Consider the following 27,604-nt stretch of genomic DNA (forward strand, 5'->3'; position numbering starts at 1 on the left):
TGATGTGCTGCAGTGAATTCATTGCTGGCTTGCAGAATATCAAAAAAACCGTAAGTAAGTAAAGTTTATGTTCAACATTTTAATTTCAATTGCATGGTTTTAGGCGTAATGGTAACGGAGATTAAGTTGCGACAGGAAGTGAATTCGTTTCCAATTATCATTTTGGCCTATATGATGTTGATGCAGTGCGTTTGTATCATGATCACAAAGAAGGATGCGTGCAATATCAAATTTTGGTCGCTACGCGTCTTGCCTACCTTTCGGCATAGTCCAATCGGTGGGGTTTCTTTTTGAAATTATAGTGCTAATTGTAGTAAGCTACACGTGTACATTTATTTAAAATAAATACAAAATCTGAACAATGATATCCAATTGATGATAATTCTCATTTAGTGAACATTCATTACGTTTGTAAAAGTTCACAATCCGAATCATCGTCAGATGAAATTGACAAATCCGTATCATCACTGTCATTATTAACACTTATTATAAAGTTCAGAAACATCAACCAATATAACTTCTCTTTTAAATTAATCACTTTCCACATCTTCACACACTTTCTTCCAGTTGTCAGCTGTAATTTTTTCAAATTCTTCATTTGCCAGTTTTCTAAGTAACATCTTCCATTTTAAATGTAACATTTCTTGCTGCTATGCGATTTAAATAAATAAAAAGGCGGTTTATTTATGTTGTAATGTCTCAAATCTGATAATTTTCTGTGTGATTTGTGCTAACAATTTGATTGACAGTTATAATAAATAATGCGAATCTTGTCTTCCATGCTCAGGGTACCTCTATGAAGGATAGCGCTATACGTAATTAATGTGCCGAAAGTGATGGTAATAGATGGTACGTCCTTTTGAACTATGTTGGGGTATGGCTGTATCTATGTATTTATATATCTATGCGGCATATATGCAAATATGCAAAAATATTTGATATGTATGTATAGAAATATCTTACAACCTGCAATGTAAAACGATGTCAATGTGACATATCTCCGTGATTGTAATTTTTTAATTGGCCAACTTTCAAGGTCAATTTCTTTTTGGTACTAGGACCAAAAATATCCACTTTATGTACAGTTGCCATAGTGATAGCGATTAATCCTGAAAACACCAATTTTACGTACCGAACACTGTCACAAAATAGCGTCTTATTCAGGTGGTTGGAGAAAAAATTAATTTTTTGACGGATATAATGTCGATCCATTGCCGATCGATGTAGCTGTTAAAACAATTGCCGTCGCACCGTCAAACGTGCGATTTTTAAATAGTCGTTAAGTTTTCTCCAATTTTCCAATTTTCTGCACAATTTTCTTAGTTTTTCTTGCCGTAAAAACCTTATTTCCGCATGGACAATGAGACGTTTGAAACTTCCCCAGTTATTGAGAGGAGTGATACCCACATGAGGACTGAGTGTGCCGTATTTCGATATCAAAAAGGAAATGAACAATAAAACTGTTCTGATATCGAAGATAAAATAATGTAACGTTATTTATAAAATTCGGGTTCGATTTATATCAATATTTATTAAACAAAAACTAAAACACTATAAAATCCGTACAATTTATATCGATCATTTATATCACACACTTCGAAATTTATATCAGCTTTTCGCGCTCTATGTTTCGTTCGCACTCGATCTCGTTCGATAGTAGACTGCCGCGATGTTCGGTCCGCAACCATTTATACACGCAAGCAATGTAAGTCCAGTACATTCTAGAATACGCGTAGAAAATTCCAGAGCGCTAAAGGCGACGTCACGTCTGGAGCATTTCCGTTACAATAATGTACACACATGCACCGGCTAACTTTCTTTATTTAATTGCTGTTAACTTGCTACTCGTAAGTTTAATTAGGCTACTTGCGGTTGTTAGTGGCTGGTCTTCTTCCTGTTGGTTCTGGGTGGATGGTTAGGTAAAACGTCCTTGATTTGCACTGGCGAGGCGATTGGTCTGATGCTCGGTATATTACGATGAGGTAGTTATAACAATTAACAATAACCAGAATAAGAAGCTAAAATATTACCATAATTAATTATTGAAATAAAATGAAAATGAACTTACGGTTTCAAACCCTTCTTTGCCAAAAAAATAGCTCAAAAGCTGAATTTTTAAATTATAAAAAAAAGACTGAACAAACGGTCTATAAATGTTTGATATCTGGAGAGCGCCTGAATAGGACTTTACTTTCCGCTCTCTTAAAATCGATTGATTCTATGCATTGGGAAATCCTCGCGCCAAAAGCTCGATAAATTCAATCTTTACAAACATAGGCGTAACATTACGTTTTAATAAATTTCCTAAAATTGTTACATGAGTTACCAGTAGAGAGCGATTAATTCCGACGCTACAGTACTTAGCAACTTGAAGGCATTTTGGAGACCTAAAATTCATTTGTGCAATCTCCCCACAGCTTCTCGGGAAACTTGCACCGGAAACTTTCAAATATAATAAGCAGAAAATTGTTTCATTAGTAGTTAGGTGTGCTTGGTTGATGGACCACTACAATCTTTACAAGTATGAACACATACGTATTAATGAAATAACCTGTTCCCCAAAAATGCGCATTTTGTTCTGGAATGTTAATATCACCGTAGTCTTCAAATTTCACTTTTAAAATATCACCATAAAAGGTAACACTGATCGGATTGTATTTGACAAACAGTTTTACCATTAGTTCGGTGTTGTTCCGCAATTTTGCTTGTAAAGTTACCCAAACGATCATTTAAATCTTTAGCACAATATGCGCCTCCATTATATTCGAAGTAATTTAAACAAAATATGACTGTTTAATTGGAGTAGGATTAGTCGCATTTCCATTTTGGTTTCTTAAATTTCACATATTTTCAAGAAGTTCCTATTTGGTGATTCTATCGTTGAGTGAAGGATTTAATTACTCAATGATTCTAGGTCCTGCAAAGGCAAACAAATCCGTGAAATGACTACACACGTGCGTATTTGTCGGGCTCAAGGTGGATTCACTTCGTAACGATGGCGGCACTCCGACTGTTTTATATGTTTTATGTACAGGAAGCGCGTGTTCCAAATCTGACCTCGTATGCATATTGCCTAACTTCCAGTCGTAGGCTGGTTTTACGAGTATGTTTCCTTCTCTAAGGGAGATACGCCGTTTTAGCATTGGAAATGCTTATGTTTTGTATTGGGTATGAATTTATCAGGTTTGCCGAGTAGAAAAGAAGACAAGTGGTGTCGCGTCTAGTGTTGATTGTACCGTACTCGACTGCAATCGATAGATTCAGGAAAAGTCGCGGATACACTGTCGATACTGTACTTACTTAACAGTGCGCAGGGGTTTTGTTAATTCGAATTTAAAATTCTCGCACATCGCCTGTGATAGTATTACGAGCATGTTACTCCGCTTATTATTCACAAAGTTTACGTTTGCGACACGAGCGAGCTTGCGGACATGTTACATGTACGCCGGACAGATCCACCGTGCATACACGTAACATCACAGATTTAAATATACTACAGATGGATCATGGGATACGCGATTGTGGATACATAACAAACGCTCCAGCTGCTGGAGCACCTATATTTACTCAATGCACATACCATTGAATTTATAATTCAATGCACATACACCAACCGGTGAACTTATCACTTATTACTTATTTGTGTGTTCAGACGAGTCAAGCAAACCAATACATACCTACGGCAACTTGCTCGAAAAAATAGAAAACATTCTATCCAAGTAAGTACCTACTAAATTTTTACTTGCTCCATCACTTGTTACTTGCCACATTCGCGCTGTTCAAATGGTTCAAGTGACTTAAAATTTGGTTAAAATTTAGTGACTGTCCCCGTGTAAACAACCCATAACCATAAGTTGTCACATTTCACGAGATAGTTTTTAAGGGAATATTAATAAGTTATTAAAGGTACAATAACATATGCATCTGGAGTAATCTAAATGGATTTTTAGATGCTTATTAGAGTTCAGTAACCTAAACAATTTTAACTTACAATTATTAAACGTAAAAAGTTATGGTGATTAGTGCACCACAACGGCAACGCTGTCACAGACGCTGTAACTTTGTTTTCCGTTGAGAGGTATTTTGTTTATTTTGGTAAAACTTGATTCCTTAATTTTTAGGCGTTTTTATAGTGCATGACTTATTCTATTGTGGTGTATTAATTTATGGGCGCCCTTTGAAATGGGGAAAAGCTGTATTATTTGTAGAATTATTGAATTACCTAACATAACCTTTGATGCGGTCAAGTGTTTTGAAGTCATAGACGTTGCATACGAGAATTTTCGCATTTTAATGTGTTTAGATTTCTTTCTTAGTTCCCACTTTGAAGTATCATCATTCATCATACCTTTCAAACACATACAGCTTTTGGTCATAAATATTTAGTAAAAAGTTATTACGTTTGCACAAATGTAAACAAAACATAAACTTTGTTGCCGACAAAAATAAATAAACCCTACGCCACTGACTAATGTTTACTTTCGTTCTCTCGACGATCATGTCGGATCAAAACAAACGTTCACGTTGTTATAGCGTACGCTTACTCCATCTTTATTTGTTACTCTGACCATTGAATTTATAACTATCAGAAGCGCAGATCCCATATAACAGTTTGTGACCATGTGCCAACTGGCCGCCGCTAGGAGCAGTTCGATCGTTTGAAAGTCCGTGGGCGATCGAAAGTGGAGCGTTACATTGACATTAGATGGCAGCATTACAAACCATTTATTTTGACCATTCGAATATTTTCCTTTTTAATCGTCAGATGTCAGGAACTCCGGATGTTTTTTGTGTTATCAATTGGAATGGTTTTATAAATAGGATTGGAATGTTCTAAAAATAGATCCCTTAAGAAGCATTGCGTAAATTTGTAATGTAAATAATAATACATTTAGACGAACGAAGCTTGCAGTCCTTGTCCTTGAAGGAATGCAATTTCATACATTCTATTCACAGGCAGTAAAATAAGCAGGTTCCACATTTTTACTGAAAGCGGGAGATTTTGTTATTAAAAAACGATCAAAAAAAATTTTAAGGCAAAATATTGTCCGTTGCAAGCAGGCAGCTACATCATTTCCACATTCACATTTGATAACTAAATTTCGCGAATCAGCTTTTTTTATAACCATGCAGCATTGTGCACAAATAAATCGGTCCCAGTTTACGTGAATTCGTATACCTACTAGAGCTGAGCGATAAATGAAATTGTTATCGATTTATCCGATAAGTCTGTTCAGTCTGATAATTATCGATTAATCATTAATTGATAACTATCGATAATTATCGATAACATTAATCACTTATCGTTAACTTTCGATAATAATCGACAATTATCGATAAATCGTAAGGCTAATTTTCGATAATGATCGATAACGTTTGATAATTATCGATAACTTTTTATAATTATCGATAAGTTTTGAAAATAATTAATAATGATTGTTAGCTGCTGATAATAATCGATTATTATTGCCACGAAAATTGTCTATCTCTGATATTTATCGATTAATAAATAAGTAGCGGAAATTATCAAGAGAAAACTATCGATACTTTTTCATAAATTTCATCGACATATATTCTCAATCGATATATTACATCATCCATGCGTACACTCGCTAACATTTTTGTTTTTTTGGTATTGATATTGCGAGAGATAATTTAAATAAAACAGGATCTTTTGATGCTCAAGTTGTCTGAAATCAAAGGTGATCAAGTGGACGATAATCCTCAAAAATGAGTACAGCAGTAGGTTGTGAATTGTGATCATATGGCAACTCAACAATGCTCTTACATCGCTTTTGTTGGAAGTAAACTGGTATACCTAAACATTGAAAAGTTTATGTCGTTAAAAATTCTCTCGATAATTATCTATCTTAATAGTTTAGTTGTGAGATTAATCGATAGATTATCGGTAATTATAGGTTTATCGACCAATCCTTTAACATTTTCGATAAATTACACCGGTCTACAGCATTTTTGCGCATGGGACATATATACATTATTTTTATTGCTTCTATAGCCACAAACAAGAATTAGAACAAAAAATGGTTATGTATTTGTTTTTGTGTGAAAAAAATGCAAAAAACCAAAAAATAAAAATACCTATAGAATCCTACTTACATAGGCATGATTTATTAAATGGTAACGTTTCTACATTTATAATTTGTTTATCTTAGAGTCTAAATGTTTAAAAATGGAACAGTTTTGCTGTTTTTGTCATGTTCAACTGAATCTGATCTTCCATCATGCTTCCAACTTCCTGGCCTTGGGAAGGTGCCTAAGTTCCATTGTCTCGAGAAAGTGTTGTCCTTATTCCGAATAAGCTCCCATATTATCCTTAAATTGATCTAAATGAGAATGTAACCTGTGCATCTTTATTCTTTAGAGACATTCTATACCCCATGATACAAAACCAAATCCTGTCAGCTCGTCATAATTTTCAGCTCTATGGTTTCCCAGGAAACACTGAACGGGAAACCATGGACTATTGCCTTAAAACTGTTCCAGGATTTTTTTTCCTCTTTGCTAAGTAACCGCGGAAAAATATCACCCTCCATTTTTCTTTTTTTTTTAGGGAAAACAAAGATTCCAGCTTTAATTTTCGCCCCTGAAAGCTTTCAATCAAATCGCTGTAACTTTTGTAAAAGCAAATATTTTCGATGTCTTAATCGCACTTTTTATTTATTTTTGCTTATTATAGTCAGAATATATATTGTGTAAATCCCATGCGCAAAAAATTCTTTTTTTGTTGACCGGTCGACCATTTTTTTTAAATTTATCGATTGACTATCTATTAATCGATAATTATCGATAAGTTATCGATTAACCATTGAGAACAAATTTCAAACGTCAGAATTTAAAAGAAAAGAGGTTAACGAGCTTTTTATTTTGTATCAAAATTGCCAGGTGTGACGTGTGATCCTAGATCAGGGGTCGGCAACCTGCGGCTCTTTTGATACCTATAAAGTCGCGACTCTCCGTATTTATCTAAAGAAATTAGTTCATTTGTTCGAAATTCGCCTTTTTAATTAATCTTATTTTGTATCAAAAGTATACTTGCAGCGAATAATTATCTAATTTTTGACACTTGTTTACTTTCTGGTATTCTTTTGTTTTTTTGATTATAGCCAGCCTACTCCGATGTATAAACACGTAATTAATTAATGAGTAGGTACTTTTGTGAAAAATATTGAATAACCTAAACACTGCGGAGTTTAAGCACAGGGCACCCCTTATAAACATTTAAGAGAAGACAAAAGCGAATAGCGAAATAAAATAGTGGTAGTTCCATTTGAAAAAGAATAGTTATAGCACTTTGAACAAACGGCATTGAAACAACCAAATATTCAGGATGTTCTATTTAAAAAGATCAGTTATTAATTGACATCGTAAAAATGGAACACCCTGTACATTCAAAAATAATTTCTGTAGATCCGCAACCACCAATATTTTTACCAGGTATCTATCAGCTATGTAGGAAAAACCGACGGACTGTTGCAGGACCCTGTATATAGCCAAAAACTATAATATTGAATCAAAAATTATTTGTGGCTCTTTAAGAATTGGGAAATTTTGTAAATTGTAATTTTTAGCTCTTCCGTTTCAATAGGTTGCCGACCCCTGTCCTAGGTAGTTTAACCGGTGGCAACGGTTTAACCGACACACACAAAAATTAAGAATAGATAGGTAGGTACATTTAATTTCTGTTACAGTGATCAAGGATGCCTGCGTATTTTTTGCTTTCCTGTTCAAATGTAATTCAATCTTCCTTAAGGAATGTTAAGTAAGGTCACGATTCATGAAAGGAAGAATGTTTATCTTACGTCATTCAACATCCTGTGTGCCACATAAATGCCTTATAAGTACGTTTCTTGGGTATCTAGAATTCTGTATACAACAATTACAAATCGAGATAGTGGGTTCATTACAGATTCCTGTATAATAATTAACAAAGGTAAAAAACTGACATTATTATTCATCTTTCTCGATGGTAGAGACATCTACGTCTTGTAATTTAAACTATTGAAAACAGTCACATATCCTGCCATTTAACCTGCGCTTCTGATAGTTATAAATTCAATGCTCTGACTCTGAGGTATGATTATTACGATCCTGCGATCAGGATAAAGTTAAATACAAAATATGTTTTAATTTAACTTCATGCGATATCCGAACTTCGAAGAAAGTTGAATTTTTTCGGACGCAATTTCCTGCTCAAGACGTTTGAAAGGTGACCAATTAAAGCCATTCGGATTACAGTAATTTTCATGGTAGGTACCTATTTCTAGCTTCGAGGTTTATACAGGGTAAGGCAACACTAGGTATTTATCTAATTTAAAAAATGTGTAAGCAAAAGTCGTGTTTATTTACTCTTTAGTACTCAAAGAATTTTGTACGTTTTTTGTAAAGAATTTAAATTTTATTTATCATTAACTTCTTAAATTAGTACAGGAAAATTACAAAAAAAATTCGTTAAGCCGCTTGTGATCAAGAGGCGAAGAGTGCACGTTCTTATTTGTTTTTTCGATTTTAATAGCCCTTATGGACATTTCATGCCTTAACCGAGGATGCAAACATTTTTAATTTCTGAGCGCATGAGCCTTTGTGAATTGTGACTCAGACAGACATCTAGAGCGCAAACGTGCACTTTTAATTTTTTGAAAATGAAAGTGCACTAAACTATGCTTAGTTGATTATGATGTAATTAGGCATAGATACCATACACCCACTGGACACCTATTAGCAGAAGTATCAGAGCAGCGAATAATTAAAGCACCTTAGACGGATAGGAAAATATGTAAAATTCATTTTCTGTGGTAACAAAATAGTCAACACACATGCCACACTTTGTACAGTAACTGCGAGATTTTGTTGTGCCTTGCCACTGGCAGCGCATCGTCCTCTTTTTGCAGCTAAATTATTCTTCCCTTCTAATGTGATTATCCTTGCAACAGATGTCGAGTTCCATAGAGTTTGACTCGGAGTTTGAGTAGCTGCGAAATAGCTTTGATACTTCTTTTACGAAGGTAAAATCTATGCATTATGGATAGCTGCATTTGATAACCGAGAAAATAAAGGACAAAAATTTTCTATTTCGATATTGATTTATATTTTGTCAGTTCCACCTATGAATTTGTGAATTTGTTATAATAGGTAAATAAAGATGTGCGTGGCTTGAACTATGAATATACTTCTTCCTTTGTAAATATCTTTTAAGTTTTAACAGATGTTATTGGACTAACTCCATACATGTTTGAAGCAGCGCTTACCACATATTTGTTTTTCCATTCGCAAGGTTAAACTCCATTAGTTTTGCTTGTTCAAATTTGCCACATTCTCCTTTTATGAATGCTGCCTTTTTCGTAGTAGGACAGTTCTTTGGAATATTTGTTATCTCGGAGTGTACCAGTTCCTCCATTTGCATATCCACTTTTTCGAAAAAAAGCAAAAAATTTAAACTGGTGAACAAGTTGTTAAAATGAAACTGATAAGGTAATGATCACATTTTGAAGGTAAATTTTATTGATCAGGATGACTAAAGGGCTTTTCAAAATTTCTTTTCTGTTCTTCTGTCTGATGAAATAGTTTTCCATTAATAGATTTTAAAATCAGTAAGGTAACCGTCAGCATTAGAGATGTAACAGAGGTCCAAAAGAGCGGAACAAATTTTCATCAAATGTTATATCAGAGATTGATGAACAGGGTCGGTGCGGTCACAAGCAGTGCGTTTGCGTACAAAGTTTATACTACTGTCACAAGGGGAACCTTCCTCATCCCGTGTCTTCTGTTGATTACCTTTTCACTTGTTGTGTTCATTAACTATAATTTGCTTCTTTTCGAGTTACTTAATTTGATCTATTTACATATAATATTGTTTAAGATGCGACATGTCTCTTCTGCCTGCGATTACGGTTCCGATTCCGATTTTGGTTCCAATAAACCAAATTTAAAAACTCCGCTTCCGAATTCGGTTCCGATATAACCACTTCCGTTATATCCCTAGTCAGCAGTATTGACATGGATATACCTTTTATTTATTTTATTTAAATTTGAGGTCAATGTTGATTTGTACCTATTTATTACATGTATTGAAATTTTGTTTAAATAACCGCCTTGTATTTTTATTTATTTATTGTTCACTTAGATTAGAGACGCGCAATGCATTGTACGAGTTGGGGGGGGGGGAGCTATCAAAGTGGGCCGTTGACCAAAGGTGGATTTGATTACCTAATGTTAACAAAATGATAAAGAAGCAGGATCGGAAAATCTGGGGCGAAGAAGCAAAAATCAACACGCTATCGAAAAATGTAGCGCTCAACCAGTATAGATTCTCTTCGAAGATTTCAGTAAGAATTCTTCTTCCACAAGATTTTTACTATAAATGCCTCGCCGAATCTCAAATATAAAACGATCCCCTTTTTCTGACCGCAGATTTTGTAGAAAGCGTGCCCTCTTAACCAATATACATCCCGCATTTTCGTCACGTGCAACGTTATGTTGGTGTTCGTGTTTTTGTGTATCTGTGAAAGAAAATCGGAGTTAGGACCGGATATTAGGATTATTAACACTTTAAAGTGATTAACATATCTTTTGATCAATTTGTTTCAAACGATCCCATGTGCGTGGTATAGGTATCGGTCACACACCTTGAGCGCCATTGTTTATTTTGCGCAGTATTCGTTCTTTGCGAGGTTCTTTGTTTATGTCGAATACATTTTTTAATGAAAGTTTTCATGTAAAAAGTGTTGTTAGGGTTTTATTGAGATAGCTGGACAGTTGTTCATGTGGATGGTTTAGTGATCGTGTGCCACTTCGCATAGCAACATCTAAAAAGATATAAGGAAGTTTCCATACTCTTACCGAACAGCAACAACTTGCCATCCTTCTTTAAAAATTTCAAAATAATCCGCCTACAGCTAAGGAAATTGGCTCTGTGCATACACAACCCATTTTTTGAAGTGAAGCATCCTCAGTTAAAATTTCAGACACAGTGATTTTACAAATAAGAAAGTTATGTCTGCGCATGCGCAATCCGTTTTTTTTTTGACAGGTGATACAATTTTCTTTTATAAGAAGCACATTTTCTAAAAATTTCAGAAAAATCCGTCCATAAATAAAAAAGTGTAGATAATAAATAACTGCCCGAAGTAATAACAATGTTCGCCAACAAAGCGAATTTTCTTTCTGTGTAATATATTTAACCGCTTCCTCAATCACATTGGGGTTTAGACCAAGATTTTGGGTGTTAAGTTATAAGCACAATAAATGGCAAAAAATTAAAATTGGGAGGAGTGACAAACGTAGGTTTTTTCTTCTAACTGTTTTCGTGAGTGTCACAAAAAAAAATCCATTCTTTGGTACCGCCTCGACACCACAAAGAACCAAATAGTGAAAAAAGTAGGACAATAGCTCTTAGAACATTCAACAGACCAAACCAACCCGTGGATGGTGCAGTAGATATTTACCTCATAATTTTGCACAGATGAGCCTGGTAGAAAGTATAGGCGCACATAGCGCCCTGTAATGATGTATTCCAAAACTTTTAATTCAATTGTCGAGTTTGAGAAACTGCCACTGCTTTTTCGAAACATCGAAGTAAATCCTGGTAGGCGGTACTATTGGTGTGTTTTTTCTGTGGACCTATTGGCAAAGGAAAGTGATTAGGAAGCTTTGAGTCTGTCTGTCCGTCCGTGAACATGATAACTGCCAAAGGCTTCGGCCGCTTCCACATGTAACAAGCCTATTGAAAATTGGTCAAATCCAATGACCCCATAGGATCACACCAACGTTCTCTGCCGCTTTTTTGGATCCGATTTAGGGGTTAACTTTATGTCAATAAATTAAAATAACATATTGTGTAACTATAGCTTATTGAGCACTGAAATTTCCTAACCGCAAACTTGCACCTACAGCAAAGGAATATTTGCTATTAAATTATATAAACTATATGCATTAGGTATATCGTTGAGTGAAGGATAATTACTCAATGATTATATACATAAGTATGTACTTACATTTAAACTTTGTTTCAGTTTATAGCAGCTAGCGATAAGTTATGGTTCATGCTAGAGATGTATTCCTTCGTAGATTACTTTACGATACCCCCGTCCTTTGTCTCCATATACCTGGATCGTACTTGGATAGGTAATATAATATTTTTATTAGCAACTTAATTTCTATGCAATCTTTCGTGTAGGTCTTCGTTTCCTTCGTGCATTACGACTTATGACCGTACCAGATATTTTACAATATCTCAATATACTGAAAACGTCAAGTTCCATTCGTCTTGCACAATTGGTGTCCATATTTATATCAGTGTGGCTTACTGCTGCAGGAATAATCCATTTGGTAAGACATATAGTTTTCCAATAGTAGCAGAGGTGTGTCGAATACATTAAACATTGCACGCATGTTTTTAGTTGGAAAACTCAGGCGATCCATTAGAGTTCAGCAATTCACACAAAATGCCCTACTGGAACTGTGTTTATTTTCTAATTGTGACAATGTCAACAGTAGGTTATGGTGATGAACACTGTGATACACTACTTGGTCGAACATTCTTAGTATTTTTTCTTCTCGTTGGTTTGGTAAGTTTCTTAATTTTTTATTGATACAGAAATAAAAGAGCATAAATACATAATTATGTGAATGAATTATATATTTATACCTATTATGTCGTGGCGCTTATAGCTTTAAAAATTGTAAATGATCTAAACTCTAAACAATCTCTCTTTGCATAATTGTCAAAAATATCTTGCATCTATCTTTTTGCCCTTTCAACCTTCAGGCTTATATATTATGAAAATGAAGTAGTTTGTTGTTCCTAAAATAACTTAAAGCCATGATCGTTGATGCTCGTTCTGCATAAAGCAGTCTTAAAGAATAAATATTACTAGTATGTTGTTTATTCTTTTCTAGATTTATAATATATTTTCCGATTCCGCTTCCTGATCACCTAAACCTTTTTTTTATCCAATACCCCCCATGGAAAATTTCACTTAAAAAATAAATAAATAAAGGTTTGTGTTTTTTGTGTAAATGTTAGTAAATGCATGATGTACGTAAATTGCACTGGCACTTGGCTTTAGCAACTTGTAGCTAGCTTCATCGATCTAACCCGGCTCCCTTATTAGACTATTGGAGCGCTTTTTACACCTTGCTTGTTATTGAAGATGTACAGACAATCAATGTTGTTTTCTTATTAATAAAACAACATTTAATAGTAGAAGGAATGTTTGTTTGCAGGCAATATTTGCTAGTAGCATTCCAGAGATTATAGATCTCGTAGGCACTAGGTCCAAGTACTGTGGCGAATACAAGAGAGAGCATGGAAAGAGGTACATTTAATATTACATTTTGAGAAGAAATCTGGTTAAGAACGAGTAGCATAGGCACCATCATAGTGCACAGAGAAAATGCTTTTAGTTAATATTCACAGAATTTGTGCAGCTTTTTTATTCCAAGTCTTGCACTTAGTATTACCAACTCTATCAAATTTCTTCTCTCCCAATGATGAATGGCAAAATTATTTCAAGAAATAGTTTTGTGAACAACTGATAATGCATATGCAATTTAACTAAATCGATCTGCATGATTTCTGATAAAATTATACAAAAAAAGGATCAATAAATCTTAGAATTTTTTCTGATTTAAACACAGCCAGCCCCGCACACTATATAAGCATTTTGTTTTTGAATAACACCGCCTGCTATTGCCTGTTTGGGGTTTAAAGTGTAGGTTAGCGGAATCCGTTGGAACCAAGTATACGTAGTGCACCATCAAGTATCACATACCTACATTCTATAAATAGCTTTTAACACATTGCACTTGATTTCACCTTTTTAGAATATAAGATGCCCTTTATCCTGTTACCTTTGTCATTTTGTGATACATACTAACAAATAACGTGAAATTTCTAAAATTGTATTTTCAACGCAGTGATGCATTTTTTTGCTAATAGTTAGTGGGTACATTACTTTGATAAAATCTATATTCTGAATTTGTACAGTGTACTTACTAATTATGATAAAGAATGTACTGCACAATCCTTGGTTCCCGATGTTCTATTTATTTATTATTTACCTTAATGTTTACCATATGTAGGTTGTATTAAACAATACAATCAAAAAGTTTGAATATTATCTATATGAAAGTAGAGTAGTATTTAAATGGGGTCCAAGGAGGAGCCTGATGGGGTGTGTGTGGGTTGCTAGGCCGTGTTTGCCAGCTGGATTCCTGAGATCACAGAGCTTGCTGCCAGTCGGCCCAAATATGGCGGATCATACTCAAAAGACATTCGACGCAGGTATAAATTAAGAAAACTGCATTATCTAACACTCAGAATGATGCTACTTTTTATCAGTTTGTAGCAGTTGCAAACAGCTAAGCGCTAGTCAGTAACTTTGACACCTCAAAAGTGTTACCCCTACCCTACTTACTTCCTACTAACAAGTTGTTTGTTACTGTGTGGTTGCAAAATTAACAAATCATACTTTTAAAGTATAAGATAATTAAAATTAGACGCAGTAGCGGGGGTAATATTTTTAGTACATTTTCTTGTAGCAAAACACTAAATTAGCATTGATTTCTTTAGCATGCAATAACATAGCTTACTCCAAAACAACATTCTGTATGCTTACTTTTATTAGATATAAAACAAACGCCAACACTTTATCTATAATGTTTTGTTTTTGAACACTTTAGTGGGTTAAATAGACAAGCAATAATAAAAAGTCATTAACAAAGTCCAACCAGTTACAGCGTACAGAATGGAAGAATCTATAGGCCTGTTTAGATTTTAGTAGGATTTTAGTATAGTAGCACCCAACAAAGCCTGCACAGCCTGCTAGCGCCACGCACGGCCGCGCTCTTTCACTAGAATGTGCAGGATGTTTGAGCGTGCTGAATTTTAAATTGATACTGATACTACATTCATTAGTTTTGTGTAGAATATAGGTATGATTAAGAACAGAAAACTGAAAAGAGAGTAAATGGTAGTCAAAATTTAATAACACATTCTGTATAATGATAAAAATTTATCCATACCTAGAAGGCTCCTCTACTAGGACTTAATTGTTTAATGTTGTATCGTAAATTAATAAATAAATTTGTTATTTCATAATCCCAAAAATCCCCTCCTACCTGCCCTTGTCCCATTCGTGCTTAGAGCAGGTCTTTATTGTGTACATATATTTTAAGTTGAGCCTTTCTTAAACAAGTTTTCCTTCCATTCTAGCACAGGTTACATTTACCATTTGAATACATATTTAAAATAACATTTGACATCAGAACGGTAGGTAAAACAGTTTAGAAACCCGATTTTGAGCATCACACTATTATGAAACTTGTTTAAGAAGGATCAACACTTGCCTCTGTTCTGCTGTCAATGATCCGTATGTATTGTTTTGTTTGTGCGGCTGGCGTCTAGGCGATATTTGCCAGTTGTATCCCTGAGATAATTGACTTGATCGGGACTAGGCCGAAGTATGGTGGCACTTTGAAGAATGAAAGAGGCAGAAGGTGAGAATTAACCTTATGGTATTGGTATTCTTAACACATTACAACTAATTAACGTTAAATTCTGTATTCGTGTTAAGAAAACTTATATCAACCAGCTTACTTGTTTCAATGTACCAAATCCTGCACGCAGACTGTCCAAACTCCATTGCCTATTTTCTTGGTGTGTACCTTATTCCCTATTCTTCAGTTTCACAACAATGTTATTGAGATATGTAGGTGTTAATTACAATATTTTTGGACATGTTTGAGGTAAAAAATTATCTGAATATCTTTGTATGTTCTCAATCATGTCCTTGATGTTTAAATGTTAGCGAGTGAATTGCATGCGTATTAAATTGGATCTATGTGCGTGGCCAGGCTGTGTGCGCAGGCGCTCATCCTGTACTTAGTTTTTAGGTACAAGCTCAATTGATTAGTTCAAACTAGTGCCTTTTTTTCAAAATGAAAATGTCTTTTGACTTCTGTTCTGTTTTAGAATCACAAGATTAGCTCCTCGTGAAGTCAAGGATGTTCATATATTAGGATTAATCACGATTTAATTTGCATGTGCCCTTAGTATATATCTGCAAACTAAAACTGCACAGTTTTGAGATTGCATTATTCCTTTGTAGTGCTGCATTATGAAATTTAGAAATCAGGCATTAACTCTTCTTTTTTAATACTAACAGATAAGTGTATGAAATAACAATAAGCAAACAATTCATTATTATTGATAATTCTATTGGTGGATGGTTATTTTTGGAGTTACCTAAACATCTGCCAAGAGAAAAATTTAACAATCAAATGATTTACATGATACGTCATTCTGTCATCATAGAATATAAAAAAGCAGAAAGTTCATGCATTTTAGTTCAGATAAAGTTGATATAGGTGTAAAGCAAATTTTTTAATTTTTCTTACTTACTAAAATGTGTTTTATATTAGGCATATCGTGGTTTGTGGGCACATCACATATGAATCCGTCTCTCATTTCCTCAAAGATTTTTTACACGAAGATCGTGAGGACGTAGATGTGGAGGTAGTCTTTCTTCATAGGTAAGAATATCAATATCAAAGGCATACTATTGTACTGTATCTACTCTTAAGTGAAATCTCATAAGCACAGATGTCTTCGTTTCTATATATTTAAGTACACGTTTTGAATAACCCTCGCTTTCTAGAAAAGAACCTGATCTGGAATTGGAAGGATTATTGAAACGTCACTATACAACGGTGGAGTTTTTTCAGGGAACCATGATGAACGCTGTTGACCTTGAACGAGTCAAGGTAGCATTGGGATATCTTGTTTATAAAAATTGGATCGTGTGTTACATATTTAAGCTTTATTTTTATATTAGCTAATCTTATATGTTTATTCGCGGCTCATTTTTTGTGTCAGAAACTGTGTCCAAAAACAGAACATATAAGATTATACTTGGAGTAGTGGATATAGCGAAGGCTGTCTTTCTGCTGCATGGTATTGCTGAGAAGGAATGCTCGATTGGGAACAAATATAGATTTTAATTTTTATCTTAGTTATGCAAAGGCTTTCATATGTAATGTACAATTTTGGTAACTATTCCGTTGTGCAGGAAACCACCTGACCTTGAACTGGAAGGTCTCTTCAAGAGACACTTTACAACTGTAGAGTTCTTCCAAGGTACCATCATGAACCCTATCGACTTACAAAGGGTGAAGGTAAGCAGCAAAGAACAAAATTGGACTGTTTTAAATGGAAAAATTTATTGTGTCATTGTTAATTTTATGGAAAGCGTTAAGCAGAATACTAGCAATTGACCTGGGTGTGTTATCTCATAACTTTCCACAGAATAACGAACGATTAGAAGTAAGGAAATGATTTTGTGGTGACACGTTTTCAATGTTAACCTTTTTTCTCTAATAGTTGCAAAATTATTTCATTCTGTCAATAATTTTTGTAATTACATACATCTTAGTTCAAGAATTGCATTATTAGAAAATTAGAGCCCATTGCTAATTTTCATAAAGAACGTGTAGCACACAAAAGTCACACTTTAAGTATTGTGCTGAAAACTGATGTACCTATTTAAAACAACTTATTTAACTTTGCCAACAATGGGAAATTCTAATTGCTGGTGGTAAGCTTTTGCTTTGATATTTATAAATGTGGCGAAAACGTTATATTCCACTTTCTTCTTCCTCACATGTGTTTTTTCATCTTTTATTAAGGACTGCAGGTCTTTCTTTTTTTTTTATATATATATAAGGCCTTTTCGGGATCTTGCCCATTTTGGCCCACAGTTTAAACATAAGTCACAATTAGACATTAGGATAGACCCATTTCACGCTCTGGGGCCGATCAGGGTGACTTTATAAACAACAGAGGTAGGCCACGGAAGAAAGGGATATACAGGTACACACAGGTACTATAACAAAGGCAATTTTATTTATATGTTTAATTCAACCAGGTCTTTCTTGATATCGTGTGGTTGTCTGACATGCGCATATTCAGCTTTGTCATGCATCAGAAACGTCATACTTAATGTGCAGGGTATCTACTAAAAAAACGTATTTTTAATTGTCCTTCACGTTAAGTTTAACGTTAGTGATACATCACACGGCTGAATAACTTTCGAACCGAAACTCTTAGTCTTGACAGATCAAAGGTCGCCATAGTTAAACGATCTATTTAAACCCCCCCCTTAGTTTTGTCTATTGCTCAACACCATTACCACCTTTTCTTCTTTCATGCGCTGTAATTATCGCGCGGAGCTCCCTTTATCATGCTTACCTGGGTCCGGCCCCGTTGTCGGCGTGCCAAGGATTCTTCTACAAATTCGACCAGGTCCTCAAATTCACCTAATTGGGATCGAGATTATTTTGATTCAGAAAGCAAGATTTATAACTATGTCGCTATGTGTAACAACTACCCCTCGTATTGCGTCGGCTGCTTTGGTTGATCTGATATTGAGAGATTCTTGAACTAAAGTGTTTTAAATTCTTATGAAAGGATACTATTGCAACATATTCCTTCTCTTTTCCCAAAGTTAACTATAACCCATACTTTAAGAAACTATATCCAGTACTTACCCATAGGTTTAGAACAGAAACTAACATCACAAAATTATTTGCTTTGACTGGACATAGTTTTGTTAACAGTTCAATAAAGTAGAAAATAATCCTAGAAATGTTCCCTAGATCCTTTTAAAGCTAGCATATTTACAAAAAGAAAGCTCTGTATTTCGTATCTGTACCACAAAAATAATGGTAAGTTAGCTCGATGATGTGCGTATAATTTTGGTACTCAATGGATTTTTATTCGAACTAATTAATGCGAATGCTAAAAGTTAAATGCATGTAGTAGAAATGGTAGAATCTTATCACTTAGAATTTAATGAAAATCGCACATTGGTATATCATTCATTAGGTATATTTTAATGAATGTAAATCAGTCAGTGATCATGGCAATAAACTTTTTCGCTTTGGTTAATTTGAAAAAATTGCATGGCCGTAATGTAATGTACTGTAGATATTTGTAAAATACTTGTTAGGAAATTAAACAGTTTTATAAAATAAAAAGATAAAATCCAAATCTTAATTTCAGTTTATTTTTACATTTTAAATAAGTTCTAATTCAACTGATGAATAATAAATAATGAGTTTGTTTGAGTTCACGATGAAAAGTTTTTTCAAAAGGAATTTTTCTAGGTTCATGAAGCAGACGCCTGTTTAGTGTTGGCTAACAAATATTGCCAAGATCCAGATGCCGAAGATGCGGCCAATATTATGAGAGTGATTTCAATTAAAAACTATAGTGATGACATTCGAGTTATAATCCAACTAATGCAATACCACAATAAGGTAAGGAAATTCTAGTTTTGATGACTTGGGGTATATGGGTTAAAATTCCTTTTCCTTCTGTATCAGTTACATAGTGGCATTGGGTAATAATCTTAAATATTATTCACCATATGCGACTTTCGGCTTTACCTTAAATCTAATACAATATTTGAATTAAATGTGCTTACTGTATCTCAATTGAGTGGTTTTTGAATCGTTTGGAAATTTCGAGAATCCTTCACAAAATAATATTCTCCTTTTATAATGCATTCGAAATGGATTGCTGGGTTAAATCCATTTACTTAAATTCCAATTACTTTCATAATTGGCGTGAATAAGAAATACGTCTTGCCGTAGAGGTACCACAGCTATTCAAAAAACTTGTACATGGTCGTCAAAATTTAAGTTTTTAGTTTTGAAAATCTGAAAACATGATTTTTAAGGAAATCATCTATTTATCTTTACGAATTCAATGATTCTACACTATAGGAATAAGGAAATCGTTTGTGAGAAAGGGTCTTTTCTTTGTGTAAAGGTTACTTTAATTTGTTACCACGATTTATAAAGACTGTGACGTAACAATCGGACGAACCTTGCGCCCTATACAAGCATTAGTAGTATTGATAGGATTACGGTCCCTATCTAAAGATATCTTGTGCAAAATGATCATAAAATGTGGAAAAAAATTCCCCTACTGAAAATCGTATGTCATTCTTCGTCTCTTGTTTTTTGGTTATGATAGAATAGTATTTGCTTCTTGATGGTTTTTGTTAAATCGAAGTCCATTGCTCTACTCGCTTTACTAAATTGTTCGCAAGCATATGGAGAGGCAATTAAACAATTTTTTTTTAAATTGTGACTTTTTCGTGATTGTTGTAGCGTTAGGGTCGCAAATCCTAGCGCTCCCAAGCGAATCTTGTTGAATTTTGTTTGATCAACCCCCCCCCCCCCTGCGTCAATGGGTTTCAGAAGTGATTTTGGTCAACAAGATATTTTAATTTTTTATTATTCACTTACTACGCCGGTTTTAAGGTTTCTGGGTAAACCGTGTATTGATATTTGGATCCAGCTGAAGAGCGAATTTTTGCTTGTTTGGAAGAGGGGGGGAGGTGTTTTTATTTCTTGAGAATCATAATTTGGAAACACATTGTCTCTGAAATAATTTTTGATTCATTTAAGACATACACGTAGTATATGTATACAGGGTAGTCTTAAATACAGTACCAAACATGATAACCAACCAATCTAAAGCTAAAAATAAGGCATAGGGAAAATTAAATAAGCAAATTACGCTTTAATGTAAGACATGTGCCACAACTGTTATAGATGGGTCCCGTGAACTTAGCCGAATTTTAAAAAGGGTTTATTTTTCTTAATACTTGGAACAGTTATCTGTGCGCCACTGTACTTTCCCATTCCATTTTTGTCTTTATTTCCACGCCGTACTATTTACTGCGATTCCGAAAAACGTCATATCTGATCCCAATTCAGCAGAATTAATAGGTTTAAGATTTTTTTCTTAAATTTTGTTAAGAGCAAACTTACACAGAAATGCTTGAGACATCTGCAGTGTATGATGGTATATGATCAGGTTTAATATCCTTTTGAACAAAATGGTTACTCGACACACGCAAAGCTAGAAGCAATTTCAAATGATGAAGCATGCATCAGTTGCAGTGAGGATGTGTCCATATGTGTAGGGAGCATTGCTGATCATTTAGTAGACGCTGAAAACAAAAAACTAGAGATGCAGATGATCTTTTTTACAATGAGGCAAAATCGAGGGTTGATGCATTAGATCCAAAACGCGCTTTATATTATACACGTAGAGACCCGATGGCAATGGCTGAGTTCACTTCACGTGTACGCTCACTGCTCACAAAGTAGCGCATATAAAGCGCTCCTGATTTTGCTGAACAAATTGTAAAACCAATAACTTAGTGCGCAGGCGCAAACACTAACTCTAGCTAGCTAGAGAAATCAGTCGCCGAAATACGCTTCGTATGCTGCTGCAGCGCCTTCTTTGAAGTGAGTCGTTCACCAGACATTTGAAGTAGCAATCGCGAAGCGCTTCATCTGGCGAACGCACCCATTAGGTAATGGTCACAGCACGCTTACATTTTATGATAGCCCTTACAATGCAGCTGATAGATGCATACGTATGATCCAGACTAATTGATAAGAAGGTACACATGAAAACCAGGGGTATAAGGAGGTAATAAAAGTTGTCACTTTACCGGCCGCATCTGTGACATATTGCTAAATGTATACAGGGTGGTGACTTGCGTAACGCATCATAGGGATTTCAATGTAAAATTCATAACATGCGATTATTGGCTCCCCAAATTATTTTAGAGCAAAAATGTATTAAGGTTTTTTGTAGAAAAAAATTTTTTACGCCAATCAACCGTATTAGTTTTCAATTTTTTGCATAATAAAGACGGAAAATCGGAAAAATAAAACCCGCATCTTTATCAATAATCTATCATGCCATGGAATTTTATAATACAAAAACTACGCCAATATCCGTCATGCCATGGAATGTCTGCTATAAAACAAATCAAATTCTATCAAAAAGTATTATATCGGGCGATCAAAAATGATTGGCTGTCGAGTCGCCTTTGGAAGTTCAAGTTAGATACGATTTCCCATGTAAACAAAAATTCCAAAGGCGACTAGAGAGCCAATCATTTTTGATCGCATTGTATTTAGAACAGCGAATTCAACATAAAGAAAGACCAAATTACTAAAAACGATTTCTTAATATAACAGTTTACAATAGATGTTCGAATAAGTCACCATTAACTGCAAGACAGTAACCAAGTCGATCATAAAGTCCATTTCGAACTGCAACTAATTGATAACTGGATATCTTTTTGTTTTAGAAAATTCCATGGCATCGCAGATTATTGGAAAAGATGGGTGTTTTATTTTTCCAATTTTCCGTCTTTATTATGCAAAAAATTGAAAACTAATAGGTACGGTTGATTGGCGTAAAAATTTTTTTCTACAAAAAACCTTAATACATTTTTGCTCTAAAATAATTTGGGGGGCCAATAATCGCATGTTATGAATTTTACATTGAAATCTCTATGATGCGTTACGCAAGTCACTACCCTGTATAATGACTCCTGTCATCACTGGCAGATTGACATTAGTCAAAAGTTCTATATGAAGATTGAAATGTTATATTAAATACGATTTCGGGTAAAATTTAATACAAAACTCGTCACTAAAATGATACTACTTGATTCGGAAATTAAAGTACTCTGGCCCAAAGGGGCCTCATCCTTCAATATTTCCTCGCCAGTAATGTATCATTTTCTTGACTTTTATGTAACGAACTATTATCAGAAGGATATTATCCAAATTTCATGAAAATCTCTCCATAAATGAGAAACTTCTGCAGTCACGCACATGTACAAAAATGTTTATTATTGTAATTTTATAGTATGCCCACTGGATTCATTTTTATGGGAAGTATAAATGTAGTTAAAGTTATCTATATCTTAGTAAATAAAAAAGGTGGGATTCACTCATTCTACATGTTGAATACCCGTCAATTAAAAAAACTGTAGTCTTCTACGAGGTCCGAGGGCTGAGATCTAATACCCACAGACGGATGGGCAGATGGAATTTACGCAAATAGAAGCGCAACACATAAATGCTTGTACAACTGAAAACTGAAAATGAACATTAAAAATATCTTGCTTTTCTCACTCACTCATTTATGACCTTGTTGTGATTATGGACTTATTTTCGAAATGAGTTTTTCTCATGTAGATCTGTTGCTAATGTCATTGATACAGAATGATAGGTAATTTGGAAAAGATACAGAAATTTAAAAAAAGATTTAATGCTTTTGTTACAGGCTTACTTGTTAAACATTCCATCTTGGGACTGGAAGCAAGGAGATGATGTAATATGCTTGGCTGAATTGAAGCTAGGATTTATTGCGCAATCCTGCTTAGCGCCTGGATTCTCGACCATGATGGCGAACCTTTTCGCCATGCGTTCATTCAAAACGGTAAGACATTATATTGTGCACTGTAGGTATCTTTCAAGCACATTGATGTCGTTAGTTAATTTCTTCAGTGCTAAATATGTCTCTTGTTAATACAGATTTTAACCACCTATCGGATAGTAAGAGGCGATATACATAAATCAAAATGATGTTTGGTCTTGTTTTACAGGAACGCCTTTTATTCCGTTCATTTAATTTGATTGAAGTAAAAAATGTTTTTATTAAAACTGTAAATGATTGCAGTCTCCAGACATGCAAGTGTGGACCAATGATTATTTGCGTGGCACGGGGATGGAAATGTATACTGAGACGCTGAGTCCCTCATTTATAAGCATGCCATTTGCTCAGGCCACAGAGTAAGTTGGCTTGAGAAAACGCAGTATCTGATACACATCGTACAGCACTCCTATCCTCATGCTCATGCAATGTGTCTATTTTATTTATATAATCCTCTCTTACACCTTGGAACGTAGGGTCAACTTAAATACATTCAAGTAATAGTTGTATTCATGTTATCCCTTAGTAGTACCATCTAACAAAAACCTTAAGTAGGATTTCTAGGTCTATGCTATTCAAATTCAACATATTGATATAGGCTTCAAAATATTGTCTTTTTATGTACCATATAGGAGGGAATTTAAACTTAGCAACTTCAAATTTGGTGGAACGTTTGTAAGGTTAAATGTTTTTTTAAAATTAATATTTAGCATCCTTTGTTGCATTACCACTCTTTGAAATATAAGTGGTGTTACAACAAAGGAGATTTTGTAGGATATGACAATTGTATTGTTGCGCTCTTGTAAGTGCAACAAAGTTTAGTGGTAGTAATTGTCGTTTCAGTCCCCTGATATGCAAGTCTGGCAGAACGATTACCTGCAAGGCACAGGATGCGAGATGTACACTGAGACTCTGTCCCCCTCGTTCACAGGCATGACATTCCCACAGGCCAGCGAGTAAGATCATATCCACACGCAACGCAATATTATTTTATCCTTACTAATTTCCTCTATCCAAAACTGGTTAATGCGAAATTTGTTTGATGAATAAAACTCTCAAAAATTTGTGTTGAGTTTTTCGCGCTGCACTTTTTGATTGAGATTCATATAAAAGTGAAGTAAGCATGTGGTATATGTTGCAAAATTTTTGGTTATTCTCATAGATTACTGTGATCACTGTTCCCATGTATGGTTGTGAACAATGTTCCGAAACTTTTTGTAATACTAACTGTCCACTGTCATGGATGTACAAAATAAACAAAAAAATTGCTTCTCACATTGTACATATGAACCATTGCAATGTGATGATGGTCTGGGAACAGATGAAGAACATACACAAAAATTTAGGTCGTTGATAATTGCGTTTATTACTGTTGTTAAAAGAAAATTTTTAGAATAGAATTTAGAATTTTGGTTACCGCACAGAGGATAAACAATTGATGGGATGCAATTTTTGTGACCTCACAGGGTGTATTTTTCATCTGAAGAATGGGTTCGTAACGACAATATTAAAAGGATGGAAAAAGTACTTCTACCATTTTTTTTAATTCACAAAACTTGCAATATATACAAATATTTAAATAAATGCCTCTTATTTTTGCATTCGTTTTATACAGAAACAGTACAAATTAAACAAATTATGAGACTAATTTATTAGTCTGTTAAATAAAATGTATTGAAATATTTAAAAATCAATCGGCACTAGGTTTGCACAATCATTATAGGTACATGGTTCAATTTAAAAAAATTTATATGTTGGTTTTCAGCACTATTCGCAATTGTACGCATCCTTTCATACCTAAAAGTCCCTTTTGTTTATTGCACCTAAATTTAACCCGTTTTTTTTGTTCTACATACATACAAACGTAGAAAAATGTTTTTAAGTGTTTGCGTGTGTTGATTTTAATTCCACAATAGAATGTTTCGCCCTTTTTTAATGTCACTTTAGTCATTTTTATTTGTTTATTAGAAAAACGGGGGATAGAGTAACATAGAAATTGACATAGTAACAGTAGCCCAATTAAAAAAAAGGATTTATTTTTACAAGTAACCTAGACTTTGCTTGCTTAAGCTTTAATTTAATTTACTGCATTCAAACCCTTGCATGTTTATTATGCTTTATTTCTTTCTTCCATTACTCTCCTGCCATAAAGTGGAAATATAAACTAATACACTAAATAAGGATTATATAAAAACTTCTTCCAATATGTTTGTTTTTATATTTACTGCATGAGCGTCTCACATTAGCATAAATGCATGTGACACTTTAGCAAAGTACTTAGTATCAAATTTTATAGTAACTGCATTAGAGCAAACAAGAAAATGTAATAGATATACCTAGTATTTTGCTATTAGGAAGCTTTTATAAATGATCAGTAATATTTAATAAAACTAACAAAATAATAATTTTTGAATGATTTGCCCTATTTTTGGAAAAACAGCAAACAAATATTTTACAAATTTTTGTTCTTGAAACAGGTTATGCTTCACCAAGCTGAAGTTACTTCTCCTCGCGATAGAAATTAAAGGCAACGATGATGGAGTGGATTCAAAAATTTCTATTAATCCAAGAGGTGCGAAAATTCAAGCAAATACTCAGGGATTTTTTATTGCGCAATCAGCAGACGAAGTTAAAAGGTAAGTACTCTTCTTTTTATATGGCGCGCAATTAATAAACGTTATCTTAAAGGGCCTGGTTTTACTGCAAGGCGTGCCATGATGAGATTAAAGATGAAACTTTAATCAAGAAATGTAAATGCAAAAACTGTAAGTTTTACACTTTTTTGAAAAGAATTCATGCTAGTGTTAACTTCATACTTCAAATTCTTCGTTTAACATAATAATATAGTATTTTGAATACAGACTCATTTCAAATTTCTACTCATTTTATTTTGAAGTGACTCATTACCATTAATAATGTACACGATCATTGTTTTCACATGACACCCTTTTAATTCATGCATTTTATATATCTAATTAATAATTTGTCAAAGGGTTTTAACCCAATTTCTATTTAAAATGTTTGTCGTGGCTTTTAGTGGCAGTTCAGCAACGTAACTGGTCCCATGATCTAGGTAATTTGATCGCAATTTGACAATAGATCGTCTAGATCTGCCTGGGCCTGATGGATCAGCTCGTTTATTTCCTTTTTTATTTTGTGTGCTATTTACCTTTCTCAATTTTGCATTTTCACACAAACCAATATACTTTCTTTGTCATATATTTAGTCTGGGTTATGAGTAGACTAAAATTAACAATTATTACAGTAGTTTTCTTTCAAAATCAATTATACGAGTGTTTGTTAAACCTTGCCTGACTTACGGAATGTTCTTTTAATACACATACAGAACCCTTTGCACATTCTTTTGCATGGTTAGGATCATCATATTTAAATGAGTATCAATTTGAATTTGTAAGTATAATATATTTAGTCGTAATTAATACTTACTTTAATGTACCTACCTATAATGGAAGACTCGACTTTATACCCTGGGTTTCCATTTTATCCATATCCAATGGACAAATTAATTACTATACTTATTGACTGACTTCCAATCATGTTCAAATTGGGAGTGGTTTGTGGCTTTTTACAGATGTGGGAATGATCATGATGCAGACGGGCATGGTGAAACAAGGCCTTAACTCCATCTATCACAGACATCTGGAGGGTAGGCACCCTTCCACACATGCCTTGCTAGGCTGCTTACAAATTCTTTGCGTTCTGGATACATTTTATTATAAAAAAATATTTCACTCACAACTTTTACAACACTTATACCACGATTTGCACTTTTAACACATGTACACAGTTCATTTTTATTTTAAGCAAATTACTACGTTTATTATTATAAGATGTATATAAGAACGGCAAACTGCTTGAGAAACCTAACATTTGACACTTTAGATATAATGCACCTTACAGCTAACATGGCTTAGCCAACGCTGATGGCTCATACGCTAGACAGCAATTGCAGCAGCTTATGTAAATCAATAATTTTTTGTTACAATTTTTATTTGAAAAGTAAAGGTACTGCTGCGTATCCAAAATTTTTAAACCTACATACAGAGTTAAAAGGTATCACAATTATTGATTAGTATTAGTAGTATTAAATGTAAATGTAAACAAGCCATTACTGTTTGTTAACCAACCCAACCACAACTCAAACCTAAGCCCAGGGTTGGTCTGCAGTCTACAGTTCAATTTAATTTCCTTCACTTACATTAGAGGATAGGCACATCTTTGTTTAGTTACTTTTATTTAATCTGTGCG

General features: G+C 34.1%; 1 protein-coding gene across 2 annotated transcripts in view; it reads left to right on the forward strand.

The window, feature by feature from the left end:
- Window positions 1–27,604, forward strand: part of LOC116162963 (calcium-activated potassium channel slowpoke) — a 116,826-nt gene that overhangs the window by 73,812 nt on the left and 15,410 nt on the right. The window contains exons 4-15 of one of the 2 annotated variants that reach the window (XM_031476763.1): window positions 12,030–12,141; window positions 12,194–12,345; window positions 12,417–12,584; window positions 15,425–15,516; window positions 16,441–16,551; window positions 17,088–17,193; window positions 19,183–19,335; window positions 23,186–23,341; window positions 24,179–24,291; window positions 25,813–25,971; window positions 26,024–26,100; window positions 26,928–27,002. In XM_031476763.1, coding sequence (XP_031332623.1) covers window positions 12,030–12,141; window positions 12,194–12,345; window positions 12,417–12,584; window positions 15,425–15,516; window positions 16,441–16,551; window positions 17,088–17,193; window positions 19,183–19,335; window positions 23,186–23,341; window positions 24,179–24,291; window positions 25,813–25,971; window positions 26,024–26,100; window positions 26,928–27,002 — 1,474 coding nt within the window. The remainder of the gene's footprint in view (window positions 1–12,029; window positions 12,142–12,193; window positions 12,346–12,416; window positions 12,585–15,424; window positions 15,517–16,440; window positions 16,552–17,087; window positions 17,194–19,182; window positions 19,336–23,185; window positions 23,342–24,178; window positions 24,292–25,812; window positions 25,972–26,023; window positions 26,101–26,927; window positions 27,003–27,604) is intronic. The other variant, XM_031476762.1, reaches the window with a different exon arrangement.

Source organism: Photinus pyralis, unplaced genomic scaffold, assembly GCF_008802855.1.
Source record: "Photinus pyralis isolate 1611_PpyrPB1 unplaced genomic scaffold, Ppyr1.3 Ppyr1.4_LG2, whole genome shotgun sequence".
NCBI classification, from domain to species: domain Eukaryota; kingdom Metazoa; phylum Arthropoda; class Insecta; order Coleoptera; family Lampyridae; genus Photinus; species Photinus pyralis.